The 19,686-nt window shown below is 31.7% G+C and overlaps 1 protein-coding gene across 1 annotated transcript in view; it reads left to right on the top strand.

Annotated features, from left to right (window-relative positions):
• LOC114324253 (microfibril-associated glycoprotein 4-like) overlaps nt 1-12,597 on the top strand; it is a 36,134-nt gene extending 23,537 nt beyond the window's left edge. Inside the window, exons 4-6 of the mRNA XM_050657183.1 lie at nt 335-556; nt 2,311-2,541; nt 12,318-12,597. Coding sequence (XP_050513140.1) covers nt 335-556; nt 2,311-2,541; nt 12,318-12,487 — 623 coding nt within the window. The 3' untranslated portion in view covers nt 12,488-12,597. The remainder of the gene's footprint in view (nt 1-334; nt 557-2,310; nt 2,542-12,317) is intronic.
• The last annotated feature ends 7,089 nt before the right edge of the window (nt 12,598-19,686 follow it).

The raw sequence follows: 19,686 nt of genomic DNA, 5'->3' as shown, positions 1-19,686 counted from the left end.
AAAACGATAGCAAAAAAAGCCGGTAAAATGCGGCCTTTTTACGAATAGCGGGAGCGTCGATAGATTAGAGATGATTCTCGTTAGGAAGCTTTTGACGATCTGCCCCGGCGAGGGGTTCAAATGCGAGTCTCAACAATAACCTGGAGTTTCCAGAAAGGTTACATAAATACTACTTGAATTTTAAGTAATCAGTAGTACAGGGGCGTAACTAATTATTTTAGTGAGCCGTGTATAATATATTTATTGTACAGTCTCTTTGGTCTGTTTGGTCTTTTTGGTCTATCTGTTGGTATAAAGTTGGTATAACATTAATATCATGTATTTAAATTTTTAGTTAGTAACAAAACAGGAATATATACAATTAAGCCTAGAACAAGCAAGAAACCGTTTTCTGTGCTCTGCGATATGGAAACCAAAGGTGGGGGTTGGACTTACATTCAAAAAAGATTTGACGGATCTCAGGAGTTCTATCTGGGTTATAAAGATTATAAATTTGGCTTTGGTGATCTTAATGGAGAATTTTGGATTGGGCTTGAAAATATTCATCATATGACCGGTAAGTTCAATTGTATGCTCACTATATAAATATTTCGTAACAAGACATCTCGTAACGGCGACAGTTAGTAACGATACATTTACATACTCGTAACAGTACAATTTGTAACGCTGAAATGGAATTATTCTTGCCATTTCGTTCGTTGCAATCCGTGACTGATCTCGGTGTATAATTCTGGTTCATGTATCACCTGATGAGGGGCTAAGAAGCCCCGTAACCGGTAGAGTTACTTGCTTTACTCTCTGATTGAACTAGAAATAAAATAATACTGCATTTTCGTGTTGCAACGAAATTGAAAATGGTTATTCATTTTTAATTAATATATTAACTCTATTTCGAGAACTAATGGAACCATTCTCGCTGAAAATTTACCGCGTGAGCAGATGGGATGTGAATTATAATTTGTAAAATTCCCTCATCTTCCGCATGGCTTGCATTTTTAGAAACCTAGGATGGTGTAACCAGAGAAGGTTTTCCATTTTTTTTTAATCTGGTAGGATAGAAAATTGCATCATTTTATGTGCTATTAGATTAACAACTTTTTTATAGCAGATGTCGCTAAGACATCCTGCCATTTCATTCAAAAGAACATATTTACCTCCTGACGAGGGGCTAAGAAGCCCCGAAACCGATAGAGTTACTTGATGTACCCTCTAATTGAACTAGAAATACAATACGACTGCAATTTCGGGTTGCAACGAAATTGAAAATGTTTATTTATTTTTAATTTAAATTATTCTGTATAAAAACTTTCAATTTCTTTGCAACACGAAAATGCAGCAGCTTCATAATACTCTGGTTAACTCAGAGAGTGCAGGAAGAGTCTATACCGGTTTCGGGGGTTTAACCAGAGTATTATGCAGTTGCTGCATTTTCGTGTTGTAAAGAAATTGAAAATGTTTATACATTTTAATTCATTTACTCTTTTGTTGAGTACTAAGGAATCTTTCTTGTTGGAAATTTTTCCACGCTGAGCAGATGGGTTGTGAATTAATTAAAGTTCTCTCATCTTAATTTCCTCGCAATCCTGTATGATTTATAATTTTTGAAAATCTCGGGAGGTTGTAACCAAAGAAAGTATTCCACCTGTTGTCAATCTGGTGGTATGGGAACGATATTTATTGTCGTTTTCTGTCCTACTTCCATTGATAACTTACTTTGTTTAAATTATTCTGTTTATTTTTGTTAAGGTGGAGACTAACTTTTAATAGAGTTACAATTAAAATTATGTTTATCCATTTAACGAATCAGCAGCGTCAGGATAAACATTATTGACCTATTTAATTTTTCGTGAAGAAACACATTTTTTTAAATATTAAAAAAAATCTAAAACTCTTAAAAAAAATTATAATCTGGTAATGTAAATTGTAATGAGTATTATAGTAAACACATAATTTTTAAACTGTTTTTATTTGTTTACGTGTTTTTCGAACTCAGTTTTACTACTTTAAAGTGATAATGCAAAATTAAAAAATTTAATAATAATTCTTAGTTGTTATTTCAACAAGAATTTATGCATAAAATACATGTGTGTGAAATAATGTATTTAAAAGGAAATATAAGCTTTAAAAAGGTATGATTACTTTTAGTATGGGAATGTATGCGAAATCCATTTTTTTATAAATTCGGTAATACTAAATTGGCTAAAAAAATGTTGGCGTTACGAAATATACTTTTACGAATGTGTACAGTTACGAAGTGTCGCCATTACGAACTGATACCAAACCACCTATTAATTCCATTTACTCTTTTAGGTTCTGAAATCAATGAACTTTTGATTGAACTCACTGACCGAGATAAGAAGACAGCTTATGCACAATTCAAAACCTTTGGTATAGGACCCGAAAAAGATGGATACATATTAAATGTGTTAACAGGATATTCAGGAGATGCTGGAGATGCGCTGTCCCCTCATCTAAACTCAAAATTTTCAACTTTTGATGTAGACCAAGATGAAAATCCAGGAAATTGCGCTGTCATTCATGGTATTATTATTAATTTAGTTTAGATATTTTACTCATTTAAAAAAATAAAAACGAACAATGAAGTTTTTGATGGCAGGAGAGAAGACAGAGGGCGATGGGTTAAAATTGCGTTTTATTTTTTTATCACATAAAACTTAAAAAATTGAAAAAATGTGTGGTGGGGGGGGGGGGTACTCTTTAATTTATGTATCCCGTCCATGCGTTTGAAAATTTTATGCGCAACTATCGACGCATGAGCCACTAAAAAGCGACGGCATAATGCTCATTTAATTTTACCTACGCCGGCTGCGTATTTCCGTTTGCGTGTTCATTTCAAGACATTCCGGTTTTGAAACGGACACCGAAACGGTGATACATATCTAGTTCCAAAAAGGTGTTGATTTGAAAGCGCCAACAACCGAAATGTGCACGGGTTTGTACCGAAACATGTGGCGTTGGAATTCTACAAACAAGTGCATAGAACTAATAGGTCTATTATTCGTTGCACGTGCTGTTTATCAACTTAGCTTTGAGGGTCGTGTTGTGTATTTAAGTTCAAGTCAATTATTTAAGGTGCATTCGTAACTCGTTGGATCCATGGTATTTTCAAAATCCTTCTATTGCACCATATCTCAAATGCTTCCAACTTCTTTATGTTGTCTACTTTCAGTGTCCATCCTTCCATTCCATACAAAAAAGTCGAGAACAGGTAGCATGTTGAGGCTCTTATTTTCAGCTCCAGAGAAAGGTCTCGATTAACAAACATTTTTTTCATTTTTATAAATGCTTTTCTTGCAATTTCGATTCGTGTTCTGATTTTTCTATCTTGGTCGTTGTTTTCTGTTACCCAGGTTCCCAGATATTTGTAGTTATTCACTCTTTCTACTTGTTTTCCCTCGATATCTAGCCTTCTTATTGTATGTTGCTTAGAATTAATCATGAACGTGGTTTTCTTAACGTTCATTCGTAGTCCATATTTTATACTGACTTGATGTAATCTATTTAGGTACTACTCGTTGCAGTGCTTCTAAACTGTCTTCAAAAATAGCGGTGTAGTCTGCGAATCTTATGTTTTTCAAGAATTTTTCGTTTATTGATATACCCTGTTCTTCCTCTGATATTGCTTCCTTAAAAATAGCTTTAAAAATAGCTAAAAATATGTTTGCTAAATAATAATTGTTTAGCTGAAACTAAAATATGTTTTTAATATGCATAACACTTTTAGTACCTATATTTTTGTGCATTACTACAAAATGTATACGTATCGTAATAGTTTATTTTGACAGGATATTTTGGCACTACTTTGAGTATTTTGAAAAATTAAAAAGAAAAAAAGAAGGTGACAAAATTTTTCTATTTCCACAGATCCAATGAATGATAATTTGTTATTCTGCAGATAGGAGCTATTTGTGATAAACAGTTCAAATGAAATAAAATAATGTTACAACTTAACACGTATTTGTGATAATTTTAGGAGCGAAGTTCTTTTACAAACCAGTGCGCATTTCAAAATTAAACGTCTTGAAATGCACACGTGTTTGGAAGCAGATATGCTCCGCCGTTTACGTGCCGATTTCAAAACTACCCGGTCTTGAAATGAACACGGAAACGTAAATACGCATCCCGGCTAGGGTCCCGGCCATGTTCTGGACAGTGAACTATCTATGTATCTGATAATTTTTTAGTTATTATATACCTATAGGCAGAAATCCTACCTGTTCCCTGACTAGAGTTCGAAGCCGTTATTATTAACAATTTAGTGAAAAAAACGCGTTTTGTTTTTATCTTTTTCACCTCATTAAAAAGCTAAATAGTTGACATAAAATTACAAAATTTGAGTTTTTGTAAATATTTTTATGAATATTTTTAAAGTTATTCTAAATGTTTATAACTTACAAAATTTCAAGAATTTGGCATTAGGATTTTTGACTACAATAAATATTTTTTTATCTTTAGTCTGGGCTGATTATCGGAGAATAGGCCATTTTTGGGAAAAGTTATTTACCAGCAATTTTATTGCTGGAATCGAATTATAAGATCCTATATATTAATAATATAGGTATGCAAAGTCCTCAGATAGTGTGCTACTTTTTTTATAAACAAAATGGCGCCCGAAAATCTTGTTTTTTTTAATTATTGCTCTATAACTCCGAAGATTTTAATTTTACAACAAAAACTCCCAAATAAAAATTCACCGTGATTAAATTCTGCATAGAGACGCGTTTTTCACGATCTGCTCTGATGAAAATTTTTCTCGGAAAATCGGGGTTTTCCCAACAAAATCTTTAATTTTCAAATAAAGTTTTAGATAAGTAATTATCTACCAATATTTAAATAATTTGGTGACTTAAAAGCCTTCTTGGTTTAGATTATAGTTCCAGAATCTGATGCAAATTAAACGAATATTTTAGCAACAATTCAATTGTTAATTAATTAATTACGGTCGCAATAATAACCAAAATAATTATGATACACTGATCAAACTTTGAACTTTTTAACATTTTGTCCACAAAATATAAATTTTTTATTTTTTTGCATAATCTTTAAATGTTTAAAAAAAATAGGTATAAACAAATTAACGTTTCTCAGAAAGTTTTTATTATATTGTAATTTTAAAAAATAGCTAAAATGCGCATTTCAAATATCTTGAAAATGAATGCTTTAAAACTTTTTTGCAACCATTTACAAAAAGTTATGAAACAACAAAGTAAACATACGATTACTACGGTGTTTATATATATTTTTTAATTCTTTCAAAGCGTAGAAGTGAGTATAATGTACAAGCTAATTATTTACAAAAAAATATCGATTATCAATTTAATGGTTATATTTTAATTAAAGATTATAAATATATTTTGTTGTAATTTACACGCGCGAAAGTAGAATAATACAGCACTGTAGCTGAAATTTCTGAAATTTTCACTCGGAGCGACGACGACCGGTCGCGCGAGACGTACACTTTTATAAAATAATATAATATGCTGCGTGTCAGTCGCTTCGAGTGAACATTTTAGCTCCGACTCTGTATCAGGTCTACTTTTGCGCTAAAAATTACAAAAAAAGTATTTTTAATCTTTGATTAAAATATAACCATTGCACTAATTTTTGACATTCTTTGTGAGTAATTAGATTGTACCATAGACTCACTTTTAAGCTTTTAAACAATTAAAACAAATTATAAACAACGGAATAATCGTATGTTTATTTTGCTGTTGCATAACTTTTTTGCAAATGGTTGGAAAAATTTCATTTGGCATACGCAGAATTGCTCTGTTTATTATTTTCTCTTTTACCTTATTGCAAAACAGAGGTCTCCAAGATAAAAAAATGGAATAACTTTTAAATTATTGGATGTGTTTCAAATTTTGAGGGTTTGTTAAGTACCCATTTTGGGTGAAACACCAAAGTTGGGTACGTTAGTTTTAATAAAAGTTAAACAATAACAATAATTTTCACTTATTTTGCAGTTTATGAAGAAACAAATTTACTTATATTCCAAAAATCGGCATTTTGAAGCTTTTTCAATGTTGTAAAAAATCAAATTTTTTAATTTTATGTCAACTATTTATCTTTTAAATGGAGTGCAAAAAATCTAAAAAAAAATCATACTGTTTGCACTGAATAATTGTTAATAACTAAAAAAAAGCTCCTAACTCTAGTCACGAAACAGGTAGTTTTACAATTACCAAAAAAGTTGACAGATAATTGGATAATTTAGTGTTATGAGAAAATCTTTATTTCCCTGGACTATTACCCATGTTTCCGATCCGTGAATAATAAACACTGGGCGTATTTATCATTTTATAAATTCTAAATTTTGTTGTTCTTGACATATTTCTCGCCGCTGGTCTAGGTCAAAGTAATACCGATTAACCAGGCATATTCGCTTGCTTGTTTATTATTATAATCTTTTTGTTTCAATTCTCTTGGAATATCGCTACGAAAATATAATATATGAATTTAATTCCCGGAGTTGGCTGCATACCATATATATTAGAGATGGAAAAAACCTACCGGTTTAAACCTAAACCGGTTTTTTTTGTCCCGGTTATAACCGTTTTTTCTTTTTAAAGTAAAAACCGGTTATTAGGTTTTTACGGTGATTAGGATTAGGTTAGGTATTATTTTGGATCCCAATCATAATTATTATTCTCGAGTAATTATTCCAAACAAAACCATAATTCAAATTTTATTTTATTTTATAAAATACAGAAGCAAACTGAAAGTGCAATCTCACATCAGCCAGAAACAACTATTAAGTTTCATTATAATATTTCCTTGAAAAGGTATTTGTAATCATAATATTTACATAAGAAGTGATCTGGTTGAATTAGACTCAAACATTATCTATTTTTCACACTTAACTCTTGACATTGAAAGTGGGTGAATGACTGTTTCTGATAACCAAAAATAATGCTCTGACCATGAATATCGAATTCTACAAATTCTATATTCTACAAATATACAAACGTGTTAAAAGTAATACATGTTGTTTCGATAGTATTACTAATTTTGATCGTATTGATATCGAGTCGAATGGAGTATCGCAAACTAAAGTGTATTGTAAATGTAACTTTGTAACCTATTGGATTAAAAAACCGGTAACCGGTTTTTCCAAAAACCGGTTTTTTTGGCCGGTTATAACCTCCAGGTTAAACCGTAAGCAAAAAAAACGGTATAACCGAAAACCGGTGTTTTGTCAAAAACCGCCATCCCTACCATATATGTATAACCATAATAATATAGTTAAAAAACTTTAATATCGAATTAAAAACTCTTGTTGTAATTGGTAGATATAATTTTAATTAGAAATTAAAATTTTAAAATCCAACGGGATTACATATATGTTCAGAAACAAAATTCTCGGACTACTCAGTCCATCTTAAGTGAACTTTCTTCTTTTTCTTCTTCTTCTTTTGGCATCATAACCCTGGATGGGTCTTTGCCTGTATGGCTATGCTTTTTATTTAGATATCTCTCTTGTGTTTCATATCTATCGTTTTGTGTTCATGGTATTCAGGCCGTCTACCACGTCATCCAATCATCTCGTTCTAAACCTTTCTTGTTTTTTTTTTCGCCTTCCTATCGGCTTCCATTGTAATATTTTCTTTATTGTTTTTGCATCGTCCTTTCCCTGTACAAGGGTGGAGCGAAATTTTTTTTTTCATAATTCCCTAAAGCCTCTGTGTGGAAAAGTTGCCTTTTACTACCAGTATTCACCAAAAAAATCTCAGGTCAATCAACTTAAAACTTCTACTGCCCAAACCGCTTTGAAAATTGGAATTTCCCTATATTTAAAAATATATATAGAATATCTTATTATTGTCACTAATACCTTATGAATAATTATTACTGGATAATTACGTCAAGAAGGTATTACAAAACATTCCTAGAACCAAATAGCAACTCAATATAATGACCTTGAAACAATACTACATGCTCTTTGACACCGCATTGCGCCGGTTTAGCGCCAACGAGGCTAACAGGATTCCACGAACTCCGTCGCAATAAATCGGTTGTGGTCGTAGACCTACGTATCGTCTGCCCCCGCTGATTTATGTTGTTGAAATATTTTAGTTGTTTGGCAGCATAAGAGCAGTTAACGTATGTAAAAAATGTCTTTTACGCGACGTGATTCATTGTGCCCTGTGTTTGGTGTACCAAAACCATTTAAGAATAATGCGTTGCCGACCTACGCGGATATTATTAAATGTTACTTATATCGTCGACAAGAAATTGTTGTACAACAAAGTAAACAAAGACCTAGTTTCGCTGATGATGTCTGTTCCCGTTTAATAAAAGACTGAAAAACTTGTGGAAGAAAAGTTCCATTTGTGTTGTATCAGACCAACAAATATTACATAAAATTCGAGAATACCACGGTAAATATCGTAACATAATGAAACGGCTAAAAAAGGACGGTAAACTTAATAATTCAAAACAGGTTGTTTTATTTAGAGAATTGGCCGAAAAGAAACTCTTTGATATACCTTTATGCAAATGTAAAGACTTTTTAAGCTGTTCTTGTACATTAAAAGTGCCTGTACTTGAACGTGAATTTCTAACCGACCAAAGAACTTCGTGTAAAATGGTAATCGGTAGAGTTGATAAAAAAACTACAAAAGTACTCGAAAAGAGATGGAAGCGTGAAAGTAAAACCGAGGAAAGGAGAATCAGGCATGATGAATATGATGATCAATACAAAGAATCTTTAATTGGCAGAGCAAACCAGTCAGTGTCATCTAATCTAGAAGAAGAGACTTCAAACAACAGTTCATCAGAAGAAAATGCCATTAAATTAGAAGACAGGGTCGATACTCCTGCAACTCCTCAGATGAGAATAAAACTACCAAGTGTAGCACAGGCATGTGACAGAACGGGTGTTTCTGATAGGACGGCAGCAATTATTCTTGTTAGTGCAGCGTTAAAAGATATAGGAATAATTACTACAGAAGATTCATCAAAAATTGTCGACCGCAGCAAAATTCGTAGAGAAAGGGCAAAAGCTCGATTTGAGCTCAAGAGAAAAGATAAAGAAGACGGTTCTGAATTGGTATATGGAATATATTTTGATGGAAGAAAAGACCAAACGTTAATTCAAACTAGTGAAGAAGGAAGTTTGTCCAAGAAAACGAAGATTGAGGAGCATATAGTCCTAGCTTCAGAACCAGGATCCAAATATATTGGTCATTTGACTCCTGCATCTGGCAATTCGCACAGTATAAAGAAGAGCATTCTAGAATTTTTGGAGCATAATTTTGACGTTTCAAATTTGCAGGCTATAGGTTCTGATGGTACAGCAGTAAATACTGGTAATAAGAATGGAATTATTAGACAGCTTGAGCTTCCGCTGAACGGTGAACAGCCGTTCGCTGTTCAGCCGAAAACAGTGAGAGAATTAGGCCTTAGAAGATTATTGAAGTGTAGGAAAAAGGCAAACCAACAAGAAATACGGGAATTCAAATTGTCATCTTTAAATTTTTATGCTGAAGACTACATCGATATGATTGACTGGCAGTCGACAACAATAACAGAACCTCCCCTGACAAAATGTATTTCCAATGAAGAACTAGAAGAAATGATTTTAGATGTTTCAGCTGAAATTGAAATTCTAAAATATCCATGCCACACGCAAGCAGTGGAAAGGTGCATCAAATTAGTAACAGAAGCGTCAGTTGCTGTATGTGGAAATACAGCAAGGGATGGATTTTAAGGGCACGAATTGCTTCTAGAGCTAGTTTGCCAGTATTCGAGACAAAAAGTCAATATATTCAAGTTTTTAATGAAAATTAATCACAAAAGTACAAATAAGGGAGGGAGGGCGGTGAAACTCGATATGCAGCTACCTCCACCCAGTGAGTTCTGGGTTATTTTCATCAAAAATTACGAATTTTTTATGGAAATAAGCGAAGATCTGCATCACGGCTTTAAAAAATATTTATCTTTAATTTTTTACATTTCGCGGTCAAATGGGCAGTAGAAGATGGCAATATTTTAAGCCACTTTTTTTTTCTAGAATAGACCATTATATTAGGCAACTTTTCCACATATAGGTCAATTGATTTAAGGATATTTTTTTTCGAGCCAGTTTTCACTCCACCCTACGTACATGTCCCAACCATGACAGTATTTGACTTTACACAAATCTTACAATATCATAACCTTCATTATTAAGATGGTTTTGCTTGCTTTCGATTCAGAGGGATGCACAATCACTGGACAGCTGTTTCTGCCATTGCAGGCATCCGCAACAGAGCTAGCGTGCACACCACAGAGGTGCATGAATGCATGAATGAAATACCTTCGTTCTTAAATTTAAAGGAATTTTTTTGTTTTTGATAGTATATAGCAGGGGTCACCAATTAGTTTCCCTGAGGGTCCGTTTCGAAAACCTATGACACTTCCGAGGTCCGGATTTATGCTACCTTTGTCTGACTGTTCTGATTCGGTTTTTTTTGTGGGTTCTTGTTAAAAAATATCCCCTATAAACAAATCAGAAGGGTGCCGGGCGAAATTTTTGAGCAGAAATTGTTTAATATTTTTTTTATCAAATTCAAAACATCACCTTTTTTGCCCGAGAAAATATGTTTTTAGCATTTTTGGGGCATCTTAAATAAAATAGATCTGTCATTTTATTAAAACTTAAGAGTTTTCAAGCATCACAAATGCATATTTTCGCATTTTCAGATTTTAAATCACTTATAACTCGAAAACTATCAACTTTTCAGAAATATGACAAGAGACCTTTATTGTTTATAATTACCCAAGAAACCTAAAAATACATTTTTCGAGGCAAAAAGGTAATTTTGAATTTGCTTAAAAAATTGTTTCACCCGGCACCCTTCTGATTTGTTTAAAGGGGACATTTTTAACAGGAATCCGCAAAGAAATCGAGTCAGAAACATTTTTCATACGAAAGTGGCCTCATACATGGACTAATATGGAAAGGAAAACTAATAATATCTGATTGTTTTTTGGTTACTGTATACTTTTCTGTAAGTTTTCCTGATACAATAAATAAAATATAAATTCATTGTGTATTGTTTTGATGTTATTATCAGTATATTGTGAAAACAGCAGTATTGTAAATTGTTACTGAGAATATTTTAAAAATTAGGAATTTATACTTTGAATGCTAATGAAGTTTTTAGACATCTTCAAGTTTGTAGAAAGGAAACTGAGGAAATTAAAATAAATAATCGCAGTGCAAAATGCTAATTAACATGTTACCTTTTCTACATTAGTTTCAATGCAAGGTGTCTGTTGTTATTAAATCTGAAAATTATTTTAATTAAATACAAATCTGAAAAGTACTCCTTCTTAAAATATAGTAGACAGAAAATTAATATAAAAAAATGCACATGACAATTTTATATCACAGCTTACTTAATTTCAAAATTAATGATTAGTAAGTATAACAATAAGGGGGAAAACTCTTTACAAAATTAAATTATCAGAGAGAAAAATGACATTTTTTTATATACAACCTGTCTGAAGTTTGAAGTGAGTTTAGTGCAACTGAGGCTCATTAGGGAGTTGAGATATTCATCTGTTAAGTGAGATCTCTACTGATTTTTAATAAAGTTCATTCTTTATAAAGCGGCTTCACACACATAAGTTGAGCCAAACATAGTACACAATTTCATGGCCAAACATTTTCAAAATTGCAAAACACTAGGTATATTCTGAATTTATTGACGGTCCGCACAAAACTAGCTCACGGTCCGGATGCGGACCGCGGTCCGCTAATTGGTGACCCCTGGTATATAGGAAGCTTTCCGAATGCCGCTCACCTTATTCATATTCTTCTGTTAATTTCTTTAGTCTGGTTACTTTTGTCTGGTCAGATAACTTTTCCTAAGTAAATACATATATTTTTGGACGTATTCTATGTTTGTTCCACCTATGGTAATTACTGTTGTGTCTTCTGTATTAGTCATTATTTTAGTTTTCATTAGATGCATCTTCAGTCCTTTTTCAAGAAATGATTTTTCTAGGTGTGAAATCAGTATTCGAAATTGTTCCATAGTTGTTGCTATCAGGAGTACATCATCGCCAATCTTAGATAATTTAAATATTTCCAGTTGATACAAATCTCCTTATTATCCCAGTCTATATATTTAAAAATGTCTTCCAACGCCAGAGTAAACAGTTCGGGTGAGATAGTATCCCCTTGTCTACACCTCTATAAATTCTAACTAATTGAGTCTGCAAATCTCAAAGTCAAAAGTCATATTCTTAGTATTTGTAATAACGTGTTTTTGCAAGATTTTTAAAAGATTAATATCTAATTTTAGAGGGTGCATGGTGGTACAAATCTTGCCATACCAGCAATTTAAATGGAAAACACATTAACGTAAATCTTCCTGCGACTTATAACTATCATGGTGTAAACTGGAATGGTTTTAGAGGACATCCGTACATCCTAGCAGGATCTAAAATGATGATTCGGGCAGTTGAGGTATAAGAAGAGTAATCAACAAGTGAACTACTGGTGAAGTAAATGTACCTATAGATAGATATATACAAAGATGCATAATATATTGTAATATCATTAATAAATTATAACCCAGCTTATTTTAGTTTGTTTCTCCTATTAACTTCTCTGTTCTTCCTCTTCTGAATAAAACATTTAGACCAGCCATAATGAGTAGTGTAAATGATATCCAAACAGGAATATTCACATACAGGGTGTTTCATTGGGAAAGTAACATACGTTAACTGTAGAAAGAGGACACTTAGGCGGTCCCAAAAATACCATATTTGTTGGGTCTCACTTCATTAGTAACAAAGATACTGGGTGTTTATCTATTTTTCCATTTTATTATTTGGTTCATAACTTTTCAACCACACCGTATATTTATTTGATGTTTGGCACGCAAATATTGTTGAAGGTGTACAATCAATTAATCTATTTACAATTGTATATAATCCAGGTCCGGAGTAAAAAAATATTGGAAAAATATTCCGACCCAAAAAACACCCTGTACATTAAATTTTTTTAAAATAAATTTTGCATTTGAAAAGAGGATAAAAAACTAAATTTAGTGGTATACTTTTAATTTTCGGCAAAATTATTTTTCTGGTAAAATTTTGAATTTGAATTTTGAAATTATGCGAATTGCGAGAGCTCGAAGTAGAAAAAAAAATGAAATACGACCTACAACTTGTTAAACACATTGTATATTTATTTTATATTTAATACCGAATATTTTTTAAAGCGTCCAATCAATTAATTTATTTACAATTATAAAAAATCCAGGCCCGGATTAAAACATATTGGAAAAATGTTCCGACCCAAAAAAACACCCTGTACATTATTTTTTTAAATGGATCTTGCATTTGAAAAGGAGAATGAAAAACTAAATTTAGTGGTATACTTTTAATTTTCGGCAAAATGATTTTTCTGGTAAAATTTTGAATTTGAATTCTGAAATTATGCGAATTGCGAGAGCTCGAAGTAAAAAAAAATAAAATGTGACTTAATTTTAATTAATACCAATATTTAATCTAAACTGGTAAAATTTTAACATTTCAGTGTTTTTTTATTAAGGCGACAAATCCTTCCTAACAAATATTCACCTTTATTAATGAATAAACAATAAAGAGTCCACAAAAAATACAAAACTTTATGTAATCAACGAACTATCTTAAAAATTAAAAAAAGACAGAAATTTTTTTCTGAAAAATAAGTATCAAAACTATAGTAATTGTTCAAAATGGCCACTACCTTGTTAAAGGTAAAGTCTTGCTCTTTTTGTTATTTGTCTGACTGACTTCCTAATCTCGTCAGGGTTATTCTTCATTTCTTGGAAGGAGTCTGGAATCTAGTCAAGAAGTTCTTCTCTACTATTTATTTCCTCGTTATAAACTTTGGATTTTAGATATCCAAAAGTTATTTTTCAGCAAATTTTTTCTGTTTTTTTTTTTTAATTTTTAAGATAGTCTGTTGATTAAAGTTATGTATTTTTTGTGGACCCTTTATTTATTATTAATTAATTAAAGGTGAATATTTGTTATGAATTATTGGTCGCCATAATAAAAAAACACTGAAATGTTAACATTTTAGCAATTTAGATTAAATAATGGTATTAATAAAAATGAAGTCACATTTTAATTTTTTTTACTTCGAGCTCTCGCAATTCACATAATTTCAGAATTCAAATTCAAAATTTTACCAGAAAAATAATTTTTCCGGAAATTAAAATATAATACCCCAGGCTGTGGGTGAAAAATAGGTCGATTTCAGGATATAATTCAGGAATTTTTGAAACCTATCAGGTGTTGTAAAGGACGATGCCAGGAATAACTTCTACTAAAATGTGACCAAAAATATTATGAGGTTATTTTTATTGCGATTTTCTTTTGTTAAATTTGCAATTTTTAAAGATTTTTAAATTTGTAGCTTAGGATATTGATTTTAGAGAAAAACTTTTTAATAAAAAGTTGTAGAAAATTGAAACACCTACAATTTTAGCTATGGTAGATTTAATTTCGTTTATTGGTTATTGCAAAACAGCCTGCGAAATGTCCAAAATGGCCGTTTTTTACAATTGCAATATTTATTGTACAAATAATTTTTTTTTATTTTTTAAAGCTTTAAAATGAAGATCTTTCAATTCCAAACATAAAAAACATAAAAAAAGTTGTAAAGCCAGATTAACAAATTTTTGGTCACATTTAGTGCAAGTTATTCCTGGCATCGTCCTTTACAACACCTGATAGGTTTCAAAAATTCCTGAACTATATCACGTTTTTTCACCCACAGCCTGGGGCATACCACTAAATTTAGTTTTTCACCCTATTGTAAATACAAAATCCATTTTAAAATAATTTAATGTACAGGGTGTTTCTTTGGGTCGGAAAATTTTCCCAATGTTTTTTAATCCAGCCCTGGATTTTTTATAATTGTAAATAAATTAATTGATTGGACACTTTAAAGAATATTCGGTGTTAAATATAAAATAAATATACGGTGTGTTTAACAAGTTGTAAGTCGTATTTCAATTTTTTTTTCTACTTCTAGCTCTCGCAATTCGCATTCTGAATTCAAATTCAAAAATTTACCAGAAAAATCATTTTGCCGAAAATGAAAAGTATACCACTAAATTCAGTTTTTATCCACTTTTCAAATGCAAAATCTCTTTTAAAAAAATTTAATGTACAGGGTGTTGTTTTTGGGTCGGAATATTTTTCCAATATTTTTTAATCCGGACCTAGATTTTTTACAACTATAAATAAACTAATTGATTGTACACCTTAAAAAATATTTGTGTGCCAAATATCAAATAAATATACAGTGTGGTTAAAAAGTTATGAACCAAATAAGAAACTGACAAAATAGATAAAACACCCAGTATCTTTGTTAATATTGAAGTAAGACCCATTAAGTATGGTATTTTTGAGACCGCCCAAGTGTCCTTTTTCCACAGCTAACGTATGTTACTTTCCCAATGACACACCCTGTATAGTATGTCTTATAAGAGGAAAAAGCAAGCCTTTGTTTAAAACAGGAAATAAAGAAGACGTAATTAATTATGAACCACTATCTTTGTGATCTGTGTTCTCTAAAATATTTGAAAACATTTTTAAAAATAAATTAGTAAGTTTTTGGGATAGGTTTAATGTAATAATGTAATGTAATGATTGCCAGTGAGGCTTTAGAGAAATAAAATCGAAACAAGGTGCTATTTGCTAACTGTCACCAATATCAGACACCCTTAAATCTAATAAACGTAGTTTAGGCATTTTCGTCGATCTCTCTGAGGCCTTTAATACGATTTCTCACGAAATTTTGATCAAAAACAATGAGTGGTCTGGCTTAAGAGGACGTTTTCACATTAGTTAAAGCTAATTACCTGGCAGAAAACAATTTATAGAAACTAATGTTGTCAAAAGTTATCCTGAGGTAATTAGAGTAGAGTAAAGTAGAGTAGAGTATTTATTGGTAATAATGTACAAATGTACTTTTACAGGTCAGCAATAATTAAAATTGTCTAAAATTACATTAAAAGTTGACAGTACTTCAGTAAAAAAACCTATTACTAAAATTTAAAAACTAAACACTAATTAAATTACAGGACAAAACAAAATTTAGATCTGAAGTACTCCTCAAATGAGTAGAAAGCTCCCATCAGAAGATAATTTTTAATTTGTCTCTTAAATTGGTTAAAATCAAGACTTTTAATAGATATTGGTATACAGTTATAAAATTTCAATGCTAGGTATCTGGTTCCATTTCTGGTCCTCTCAAGTCGACTGAAGTCTGGTACAAGGGCATCATGATTTCTAGTCTGATAAGTAAGCTGTTGTGTTTTATACAGATCTACATTTTGATGAACATACAACAGGCACTGCATAATGTACACAGAAGGTAGTGTGAGAATCCTCAGGTTTCTGAAAGACTGCCTACAATCGTGCCGATAACCCTGACCTGTGATTATGCGAATACACTTTCTCTGCTGACCAAACACCTTATCTATATGGCAAGAGTGTCCCCAGGAAAGGATTGCGTAAGTTAGTCGTGAGTGAAAGTTGCTGTGATATGATGTAAGAAGGGTTTGAAGGGAGGTAACCTTAGATAGGTTTCTAAATAAAAAGAGTTGGCTTGAGAGCTTTTGGGAAAGTTTCAGTATGTGCCGTTCTCAAGTGAGTCCCTGATCAAGATAAACACCAAGAAATTTAGCTTCCTGTGAACAATCTGTTAAATTGGGATGTGTAATGGTGTTATGTCTTAGGGTAAAGTTCACTGTTTGTGATTTTGAGTTATTGAGAGAGAGAGACGATTTGCCAAAAACCATTGGAACAAATTGCTCTCTGTGGTCTCAAGATCAATATCACTGATTTGGGAAGGGTGGTAACTTTGATAGCATGTAGTATCATCAGCAAATAGGACTGTGCTTACCGGGCCCTCTTGTGAAAATCCCAAGTCATTTATATAAATGAGAAATAATATTGGACCTAGAACTGACCCTTGAGGCACTCCATACATCAAAGGTTTTTTATCAGATTTAAGCTGGTTAAAAAACACATATTGAAATCTATCTGATAGATAAGACTCAATCAATTGAATAGACATAGGATGAAAATTATAGGCATGTAATTTTTTAAAAAGAATACTATGAGTGACACAATCAAAAGCTTTAGTAAGATCAAGGAACGAGGCAAGGGTATCAAGAAAGTTTTCAAATCCTTCCAAAATACTGCCTGTAAAATGATCGATAGCAAGTGTTGTTGTTTTGTTTTTTCTAAATCCAAATTGCTGCACTGCAAAAAGCCGATTAGATTCAAAATAGTCATTGATCTGCTTCTTTAGGATTCTCTCAAACACTTTGGAAAGAATTGGCAAAAGAGAAATTGGACGAAAGTTATTATGATCATCAGCCGAACCTTTACGTTTAAAGAGAGGTATGACTTTCGCAGTTTTATACACTGAAGGAAAAATGCAGGATGAAATTGAGTAGTTTATTAGTTTCGTTAAAGGTAAGCTAATGTTGTGTTTAATTACCTTGATTATTTTTGTGTTCATTCCATCCGGGGCCTTGCTCTGGCTATTTTTTAATTCTTCAATTGCTTTTACAACTTCCTCCAAATTTGTTGGCTCAAATCTGAAGGAGCAATGATTAGAGGCGAATGAAGGAGCATGTGGTATAAAACTAAGGTATGTATTGAATGATTGGTCAGTATGATTAAGTGTATTTATTACATTTTCAGCAATACCACAGAAGAAATCATTAAAACTATTTGCATTGAGTGATGAATTTTTTATTGGTAAATTCTTACATCTTGAGTTTATTAGGGACCACATAGCCTGTTGACGGTTGTTAGAGTTTAATATAAAATCATCATTAGATTTAATCTTTGCCTTATGTATAGCATGTCTGTATTTTTTCCTATATTCTGAGAGTGTTTTCTTTGTCACTAAAACGGGGTCACTTTTATTTTAAGATGTCAAAAATTGTAGTTTCTCCCTCATAAGTTTCAAATCATCATTAAACCAAGAATTTTTTTTACATTGTTTACCTTGCTCAACAAGCCTAGATTTTTCAGGAAAAGACAGATTTATTGCCTGCGTTAAAATATCGATAAACATTTTAAACCTTGAGTCCACATCAATACATTCATTATCAATAAATTCAAAATTTTGTAAGCAAAGATTGTTATTTAAAGAGGCCAGTCCCATCTCTGTAATGGCCAGTAATGGGCCTGTAGCTTATTCTAGATTTAGAAGTAGTTTGGGACACTTCACATTTAAACAATATGCCTTTGTGGTCTGAAGTGTGTGAAAGATCAACAGCTTCGGATTGCAACATGGTACTATTAATATTTGTAAATATGTTATCAAGACATCTATTATAACGGGTGTTAAATTTTATTGATTTTTTGAGGTTATAGGATCTAAAGAAATTGCACAGATCCAGGGCTGCAATATCCCTTTCATTGAAGTGCACATTGAAATCCCCTGTTATAATAAGAGGTTTATTTGTATTTAACTTTTTGAAAACTTTTGACATTGTATTGAAGAATTGATTTAAATCACCATCTGGGGTACGATACACAGCGACAAGTTGAATATCAAATTTTACCAAATGTACACCTGTTATTTCACAATGTTTTTCAAGAGACAAACTTTCAAGATTTAATGAAACAGAATCAAAGGTTTCTTTAATAATATACTTACACCCCCATGAGAGCCCACAGTCCTTGCAAAGCCAGAAATCATTCTGTAGTTCTTAATTTTAATTGAAAATAGTTCCTCAGATACTAGCCAGTGTTCATTTATACATAAGCAATCTGCTGATACTTCATTGAGGAGGACCTCCAGATCTAAGAAGGAGGTACGCAAACATTGTATATTACAGTGTAAAATAGTTTTTTGTGCTTTCTTAAAATTTCCTAAAATACCTTTATTATTATTATTATGTACAGGAACATTTACTGCACCACGGTTTTCTTCAGCGGATTCACTGAGGATCGAGGGATCGATAATTAATAACTACATACTGCAAGGGACCGTTTTAGGTCCTCTTCTTTTTACATTATGTTAGTGACATGCTCTAAGTAAAAACTATTGGAAAAATAATTAGTGTTCCTGGTGACACCGATTTTTTTTTATTTTTAAGGCCAATAATTGGGAAGATCTTAAAATTATAGCAGAACAAGGCTTTAAAATTGTAAAAATATGGTTGAAAATAAAGAAGCATGTATCAAATTATGAAAAAAATTAATATATGACTTTTGTAGTACACAAACCTTCTCTGCAAACTTTTAGTTCATTAAAAATAAATAATAAAGTACAAATATATGAATCGGAGTACGTATATAAAATATTTAGGAGCTTTAATTGATGGAATTTATGAATAAAAATAGCATAAGAAAAATACGAGGATTACTAGCAAAATTCCGCTATTTGAAACAGCTTTTGGACGTTGAACAGCTTAAAATGCTTTACCTATGCTAGTTGAACTAGCTTAAAATGCTAGTAAAGTCTTATCTTGTTTATGGGATTTTAGGATGGAGTGGTAGCTTATCTATATAGTTCTTCAAAATATGCATAAATGGTTTCTTAAACTAATAATATAACATAACATATCCGCCAGACAAGTTTTACATGAAACTTAGGTTTTTAATGTTTGGCAATTGTACTGCTTACAGCTACTTACTAGA

This window comes from Diabrotica virgifera, chromosome 7 (assembly GCF_917563875.1).
Source record: "Diabrotica virgifera virgifera chromosome 7, PGI_DIABVI_V3a".
Lineage (NCBI taxonomy): Eukaryota > Metazoa > Arthropoda > Insecta > Coleoptera > Chrysomelidae > Diabrotica > Diabrotica virgifera.
The sequence above is the reverse complement of the archived record's forward strand: the minus strand, read 5'-3'. Positions and strand labels throughout refer to the sequence as shown.